The sequence below is a fragment of the Aptenodytes forsteri genome, unplaced genomic scaffold, assembly GCF_000699145.1.
Source record: "Aptenodytes forsteri isolate BGI_AS27 unplaced genomic scaffold, ASM69914v1 Scaffold2, whole genome shotgun sequence".
NCBI classification, from domain to species: Eukaryota; Metazoa; Chordata; class Aves; order Sphenisciformes; family Spheniscidae; genus Aptenodytes; species Aptenodytes forsteri.
Window position 1 is genome coordinate 16,612,197 of NW_008795695.1, and position 8,652 is coordinate 16,620,848.

Consider the following 8,652-nt stretch of genomic DNA (forward strand, 5'->3'; position numbering starts at 1 on the left):
GCTGGCTAGGCCTGATGCCCTGGTTGTCCCGCTCATGCCTTGTGAGCACCCTCAAGATGAACCGCTCCATAATCTTCCCTGGCACTGAGGTCAGGCTGACAGGCCTGTAGTTCCCCGGATCCTCCTTCCGGCCCTTCTTGTGGGTGTGCGTCACATGGGCAAGCCTCCAGTCGTCCGGGACCTCCCCTGTTAACCAGATATAAGCATACCTGTCTGTTTCTGTTTTTCTTCCATGGATTTTTAACTTTGTAGCCTTAAATACGTAGCAAGGAATGCATGAATGTTAAAAACAGTCTTGGAGCTCACTCAGTTCTTTCAGCAAATAGCATGTGTTAAAAAAAATCTGAAAGCTATATAGATTTATGCCTAAGACTATTTTATTTATAGTGACAACGGTCAAGAACTGTTACGTACTCCAGAAGATGCCTGCAAAGGTGGAAGATACACAGTTACAGGGAAATATCCCTGTTCTTCCAAAAAAGAAAATGTAGGAAGTAAAGAAGAAGCAGTCTCAGTACTCAAGTGCTGGAGGTCACTTGGAACAGTGAAGCCATTGGCTTCTGTGCAAGCTCAGAAACTGTTTCTCTTCATCCTTCGAGGGCCCTTCTCATGGGCTGCTGCTGTGGAGGCAGCAGTTCCTTTCTCAAGGCCAAGGCAGGACGTGTGTTTCTGTTTCTTCTGGGTGCTGTTAATATGGCTGAGCCTTCCTTGTGATTCAGTGCTGCTGTGAAGGCAGTGCTGCTTCCCTCGTGCTGCTGTGGCCATATGTCTTTCCTCTCCCCTTGTACCACTCTGGCGCTGCCTTGACCGTTCCACAGGAAACTATATCGGCAAAACCCCCCAAAACCAGGCTTACGGAGCCAAGCTGGGTCACCACATAGCCAGGTGGACAGCAGAGAGAGTGTAAGTGAGGAGAGAGAGAACGGGAGAGCAAAATCTACCTGTTTGCTGGCAGTACATTTCATTTGTTTCATCCAACCATATCCTTACTGGGACTGAGGACAGTAAGAAGAAGGTGACAGTGAGGCGGTATCCCCTTTTGGATTCATGCTGTAGGCAAAATCAAGGTCAGAATGATGAAATTCACCTCTGTCATTTTATCACTAAGTCTATGAGGTTGCTTTGCCATAGACTTCTCTTTCCATGTACTTATAATGATAGTTTGGAGGAAATACCTCATTTCTGCTAAATGGCATTATTACTGAGGTTTGGCCTCTGGCCTTGGCACCAGAACGGTGAATCATTTAAGATGGGTGCAATGTTTTTGTCTTCCAAGCGAATTTTAGGAGGAGCAAAATTTAGGTGCCCCTGGTCTATGAGGGCAGTAAAAAAAGACATTCTTCTTACAAAGGCACTCTCACCTGGTTTTGGATTGGCCCGTTCTCCTCCTTGTCAGTAGAAATCAGGGAAAGAAAATAGTTTCCTGTACTTTTAAATTTAGCATTTGAGAACATCTCCCTCTAAACACTTCAGAGATCTAACTTGTTTTGTGAAAAAGGCATTGCGTGTTTCAAGCTAGGATTAAAGATAATATGAAAAAACTCCAACTTCACTCAAAATAATTATATTAATCAGATAAAGCCATATAGTTTGAAAATTACAAGATCTGCCAGTTTCAAAAAAAACGTTAAAACAAATGCAGTACTTTTAGGCAGAATTTATGGAATAAGCCATCCTGAGAAAGCCATTTACTAAAATGAAGATGAGACTTTGGTTTGCTTAGAGAAAGCTCCTGTCTTTCAGGAGTAGTTTCTTGATTCTCATCCAGAAAGTCTAAATGTCACAGAAAAAACCTTACTTATTGCTTTACTTTTTAAAGATCCCTAGAAGGTGTTGCTTTCTTGCACTGAAACTTCCAGCAGAGGGAGCTTTACTATTACATTTAGTAGAAAAACAGCTTTACTAAATATTTTTAATCTACAATCTGAAAAAGTGTGAGACCGTTGGGGGGGGGGGGGTTAGGGTGTAATTTATCGGAACAATTTAAAAGGGACAGAAAGGGCAAACCCTTTCCTAGAGAGAACATTTCCATATGTAGTATTACAGTATTTCATCATGGTTCCTTTGAAATTGGAAAGTTCAATATAAATTATTAAGTGTACTATGGCAGTAATATGGAATCTCGTCTGTTCCCTGCTTTCTCCTTCCCTGACAGTAGTGAAGGATTAGTTTGGGGGAATGGTAACATAATTTGGTTTTAGTATTTCTCCAGTTAGTGGCTGCTCTGAGAATTTGGTCGCACAGTATAAACTATTTTTGTGGCACTGAAACTTACTTTGCTGTACCAGTGACCTCGTTTCCTTGACACAAAGAAGTGCTCAAAAAGCAAAGATTCTCTGTCGATTGTCATTCCACACAGTCAACTGTGGGTACCCATTCCTCTCTTGCTTTTGAAGGTGGTGAGATTTTTGACCTGATGGCATCTGTGCAGCAGGAGCAGGCATGCTCTGCACCATATTCATGACAATGATGTAACGATATATTGCTCCCAAGTCTCAGTTCTTTTCGCTTGACATAGAATATTTTTTGTCCTTCTCAATCCTTCACAGGTTTTCATAACAATTTTTCAAGTTTTAATTAGTACTTCTCTAGCTTTTCCTTTGATGCCTACATGCAGAAAAAAAAGGGGCAAGGGATAAAATTCCAGGAAAACTTCTCCTTTTCCGAAAAAAACTTAGTCTTTGAATTTCCCTTTTCAAGCATGACCTCATCAAGATTTCCAAGCTTCACAGTCTTCCTCTGTTGTGATGGAATGCCAGGGATGGACACACCAAGAATCTTTATTGCTTTGGAGAAGCTCTCGTTCTTTTTCCTGGCACAGACAATCCATTAAATGGACAAAATGTAAATGTGGAAAGATTATTATTCTGTCACAAGATAACACAATTATAGTGTTCTCTGTATTTAATGCAGGGCTGATTTGGTAGCCGAACAGAATACTGAAACCTATTCTGTTATTGTTCCAGTTTCTTCCTACACACAAATTAGTATTGGTTTGAAAAGGTCTAGTCTATTAAATTTAGGGTTATACAGTGTACATGCAAGTAACCAGAAATTAAGATGAGACTATTGTACTTGAAAATGCACATATATGTAAACACTGTGGTCTTGAATTAATTGCAGTATGTGAAGTCCCATAAATTTTTTGTTAGTTGATATTCTGCGTACATGTGACCAGTGGATTATTTTGCAGTTATGTTAGAAAATATATTGCATATTGAACCATTCAAAATTCTTCTCTGTATATATTTTAGTGCTTCATTGCCTGTTTTTTATTTTGTTTTATTTTGTTCTTAATTGATAAATTTAATTGACTAGTTGGTACATTTTTTAATTGGTAAAACATTGCTTTTTGACGCTGATGTCATTTGACTTTCACTTGGCTAATAGAAAGCAGGTTATAATGTATATATAAGCATATTTGTTGTTAACTTTGCCTGTACATTTTCAGAGACAGATGTATATACTTTTGGACTTGGACAATATGGGCAGCTGGGACATGGTACTTTTATTTTTGAAACTTCAGTACCGAAGTCTGTGAAACACTTGAAGAGGCATAAAATATGTAACATTACATGTGGGGAAAATCATACTGCTGTAATTGCAGGTATGTAAGTGAAAAATTCTGAAATGCACTTCCAGTGACTCTCTATTATACTGTAAAAGCTTTCTTATAAAATGAGCAGTAGAAGAAGACATATGCAGACTTACTAGTTCTAGAGGTTAAGTGAGCTAGTGAGAAAGACAGATTTGATATTAGGAATTTCTGATTCACAGCCGTGTCATGCATAGTTCTGTACATGGTATCTCCTGGGGAATTGTAACCTCATAATCATGCCTTGCTAATGAGTATTCTTGTTTAGAAGCCTTTGCTTTGCTATACAATTTCAATCTTAGTGTTTTGTTGTTGGGGGTTTTTTTCCAAAATTGTCTAGAAGAACTCTAATCTCCAACAGTACTTTGTCTGAAAATATATATATTTGGATCATATTCATCTGTTGAAAATCTGAAAATAATTGTTCAGGTTTTGCTTTTGGAAGAGAAATATTTCTTACTTGCATGGCCTGTTACTTTGTTTGTAATGGTTTTATCCTGGTTTTATACTGAATCTTTGTTATTAATAACATCCTTTTTTTTTTCCTACATACAGAGAATGGCCTCATGTTTACTTTTGGAGATGGGCGACACGGCAAGTTAGGACTTGGAGAAGAGAATTTTACAAATCAGTTTGCTCCTACTCTGTGTTATAATTTCTTGAGGTTCACAGTCCTTATGGTAAAACTTTTGTTCATGCTTCTCAAACATCAAAATGTTTATATTTTTATGAAATACGTTATTAATGAGAGTTGAAATCTCATTATAGAATTATTTTTTAGTACGACATTTAATTAGTAGACAACACAACTTGAAAGAAAAAAATTATATTTACTTATCACACTGTTCATTTAGTTTAGAATGTACTTGGCTTGGACTACACATATAGACTGCTTTTTAGGGTTTTATTCAGTAGTGTTGTGCTATAGTGTTTTGGTCTGTAGAGCTGGTAGTAGCCTATAAAGTTAAGTATTTGTTGCTCTTAGATTGTTTGCAGTAGGGGGGAAGCTAATATCTGTTCCTGAAAACACTGGAGTGACATCTTTTTAATTTTAATGATTATTTGTACAGTGGGATTTTTATTAAATCTTAAGAAAATTTGAGGAGTTGCTTTTTTGAATCCAAACGGGATGAGAAATACTGTTTTCTTTTAAGGGCATTGTTTTCATCTATTTCCTGAGGTGTTTAAGAAATAAATATCACAGAATTGCCAGCATCAAAAATGCAAAGATGACTCAGGATTGAGCAAAATTTGGGACAAAAGTCTGTGGCTCACTTCTGTTTGTTTGCTGGACTTAGAGTTTAAGGAAGTTTTATCAGAAGCGGTAAGGGATTTAAACTTTTAGAAAGTGAAACCTCTGATCTTTATGTAATTATACTTTGTCTATTGGAGGATGAAGGACTTTGCATTACATTTTGTGGATTTTGTGATAAAATATCTAGGTTTATATCACTGAAGTTATCAGTATTGCCCACATTCGACTTGCATCAAAATAGTTAGCTCCAATCCCTTCGAAATCAGTGGAAATATCTTTGCTTTCTTCTGTGTCAATAATTTGATAGACCTATCTTGTGTTCTGTTCAGTACAAATATGTTGTATTTAAGTAAGAAGAAATGAACGTAGATCCCTAGTCATTCATAATTGTAATTATATACTTTTATCTTGCTAACGTCATTAGGAGCTAAATTTGAAGCAATTTAACGTCTCTTATTATGTTTTTCTTATAATCTAAGTCCCTAGAGATGATTGTAAGAAAATTAGATCCTTGTATTGATACTTGCAAATTAAATAAGCAGACCTTTTTTTGGTGCTGTAGGTTGCTTGTGGTGGTTGTCACATGCTAGTTTTTGCTGCTCCAAGACCTAAAGGATCTGAAGAAATACTCTTAGAAGATTTATATGAGAGCCGTTTGACTGCTACTATCTCTAAAATGAGTGGAGACTCACTACTAACAAACACCTTACAACTAACATCAGCACGAATGCGACGTCGAGAGAGGGTAAATTCAGAGCTGTTTAGAGTTGCCATACTTGTTTTAGGAAACAAAATAACTTTTTAAACTAAAATCACAGCATATACCCAGCAGATAAATATATCTCCTTAAAATACGTGTTTAATTTTAATGTATAAGAAGAAGAATGAGTATCTACCCTGGTCCCAAAATTGATGCAGGTAAAAGATAGGTATTGGTCAGATTTTACTTCTTTATTTCTATGAAAAAACTCAAATTGGTTTTGTTTTTTTTTTATTCTAAAGTGTAGAGCCTGTTCCTTTGCATTTTTAAAAATATCTTAGAAATACTCAAAAAAAGAACAAGAACCTGACTCTTTTTGGTGTTCCCTCTGAGTCCTTGAATAGATTAAACAAGTTCATAGTTTATAAAATATCAAAGGGGAAAGTTTCACAGTCAGCTTAAAATGATCCTAAGATCCTGTAGCTACTTAATATAGTAGTTTCTTCTCCTTTATCTCCACTACACATTCCATGTGATTTCTTTAGCAGCGCCTGTCTGAAAAATAGCTCTACCACAAAACCACATTTATTTTCTAAAAATATATTGATGCCGTGGATTAAGTAACTCAGTGTTATTTGAGAAACTAGTATTTTCATTTTAAATAAAATCAAAATTCTTTTTATCCTTTGTCTATATTTTAAGACTGCTTGAGATTATTGTATAGAAACGACCTAAAATATCCCACTATCTCTCTCCACTTTTTATAAATAATTAAAATATACAAGAAATTTTATTTATGCTTTGCATACACAGTTACAACACTGTATCATCAACTAAAGGAAAATACCACTGTTAAGTACGAGAGGTTGCTTACATTTTATTCTTCTACTCTTATTCTCAATAATTTTTTTTTTAAATCTTCTAAAGGAAGAGTCGCCAGAACAGTTTGTTCGATTGGCACGAACTCTGCCTCCACTGGGAGAAAGCTTCTTAAAATCTTCATTGCCTGTGACTAGCAACACTAGCCCACTCTGTTTTTCTGCAACAAGTCTTCCTAAAGCTGAACCTGTGAAGGATAGAGACCATGAAAAAGGTGAAGTGTCTCCACATTTTGTTGCTGTTTTCTGAGAATTATGTAGTTTGGGTCTCATAATTCCTAAACAAATGCTCAGTTTGAACATGAAAGAAGGTTTAAGTTCAGTCTTACCTCAAGACGGTCTGGCAGAATACAGACATGAAAGTTGAGAAATGCATACAAGAAATTGCCTCACACTTGGTTCATGTTTGGAAAAATGTGCTTGAAGATTTAGAGGAGGGTTGAGTGAAAGAAAAACAACTTCTGAATTGTACCTGAGGTTTCTCAAGCCTGTGGAAATACGACTTCACAAAAATACTGTAAAATTAGTAACCACTTTCTCCATTTTCACGAAAAAAAAAGAATTACAGAAAAAAATTGATTAGGAACAGTCATAAAGACAGAGGAAGGCCTATGAGAGACCTTGGATAAGAAAAGAGGTCTATGAATTCTTATAGGAGCTTTCTTCTTCGCTTGGAAATGCAAAAGTACTCTTCGCTCTCTGTTATCTAAGATAATAAGGATTTGCAATATTCTAGCTAATGCAAAAGCCTGGATAACAATGATACTGATACAGTGCTGGACTTTTGCACAGATTCTCTAGAGCAGTTCTGGACTCCATCTGGGTTCCTGGGCATCTGTGATTTCCTGGGAAGAGCAGTGCTGAAGAGTGCAGAATGCAGTGCTTCTGTGTAAAAGTTAGCTCAGATTTATTGGACAGTCAAATCCAATTTGAAAGTAATTAATTCAGTTAGAATTAAGATGATTATTTGTAAAGCTGCCAGCATGTCCATTAGCATTTCTGGTTCCAGGAAAGCAATGCAGTGAAATTTGAATTGCCTTTAGAGTCTTCTGAGGCCTAAAACCTGAGGTTTTGTGCCATATGAAACTGGTCATATACCTGATGAAATTGAGGTGAACCTGAAAATTATGTACGTACATTTTTATGATGCTGCATTGGAGTTAAACTCACTGTCTCTCCATCCATTACACAGATAATGTGCAATGTAGATAATACAACTGCAGCTAATTTAGTCTAATTGGTACATTGTTATTAAAGTGATTATCCAAAAGAAGCTTTGTCCCATGTAGTATTTATGCTTTGAAAGCCTGCAAAAATGGTCAGAGATCTACAGTGCAGTGAGGCCAGATTGCTGAGCTACCTCTAATGTTAATACTGATGAAAAGGAGGTGGAAGTGTTACTGCTGTGTCTTAGGCTGGGGGAATGAGGAATCTCAGGACTTCAGTCCTATGTCAGTAAAATAGAGATAATCTCTGTTTTGCAAGAGTGGGGTGTTCTGTTCGCTGTGTATTGCTTGTTCCTATGGTATTTGTTTACTTCCCCCTATTTTACCTTAAAGAAAAGAATCATAAGAAAGATAAACCTGGTGAAGGCTCTGCAGAAGAAGATTCAGATAATGAAAATAATGACAGAAACCTTGGAGATACAACTGACATCCTAAATATGGTAATATATTCCACTAATGAATCTGTGATTCAATCGGTTTTATGCAGGGGAAGAATAAAGCAGCTAAATCATGTTTCAAGTTCCAGTACAGAACTCCTGGCTAGCCCAGAATGTCATATGTGGCATCGAGAAGTACTGACATACTGTTAAATGAGCGTGCATTTCATATTATCATTATCCAATGCTAAAGTTTGTTTTCATTTTCCAAGTAATGTTGTAATATGAGATTGAAGCAGTCCAAGTAGTGCAGCCTCTCTCCCCACGCTTTAGCTTGGGATATCAGAAAGAAAAGGGGAAGGACGCTGGATACCACATGGTGATCTCTATTTCTGACCTTCCTCATCTTGATGATTTCCAAGAAAGAGAACTGCAGGAAATGGAGTGGAGAGCTGTCTTTTCCTGTTCCGAAAAGAGTTTTTTAGTACAGGTGGATCATATTAAAGGTGTCGTGGTTCAACCCCAGCCAGCAACTAAGCACCACACAGCCGCTCGCTCACTTCCCCCCAGTGGGATGGGGCAGAGAGTTGGAAGAGTAAAAGTGAGAAAACTCGTGGGTTG

General features: G+C 37.0%; 1 protein-coding gene across 1 annotated transcript in view; it reads left to right on the top strand.

Moving 5' to 3' along the window:
- Positions 1 to 8,652, top strand: part of RPGR (retinitis pigmentosa GTPase regulator) — a 69,088-nt gene that overhangs the window by 34,355 nt on the left and 26,081 nt on the right. The window contains exons 9-13 of the mRNA XM_019473078.1: positions 3,452 to 3,607; positions 4,151 to 4,275; positions 5,413 to 5,595; positions 6,478 to 6,643; positions 7,988 to 8,094. Of these exons, the coding sequence (XP_019328623.1) occupies positions 3,452 to 3,607; positions 4,151 to 4,275; positions 5,413 to 5,595; positions 6,478 to 6,643; positions 7,988 to 8,094 (737 nt within the window). The remainder of the gene's footprint in view (positions 1 to 3,451; positions 3,608 to 4,150; positions 4,276 to 5,412; positions 5,596 to 6,477; positions 6,644 to 7,987; positions 8,095 to 8,652) is intronic.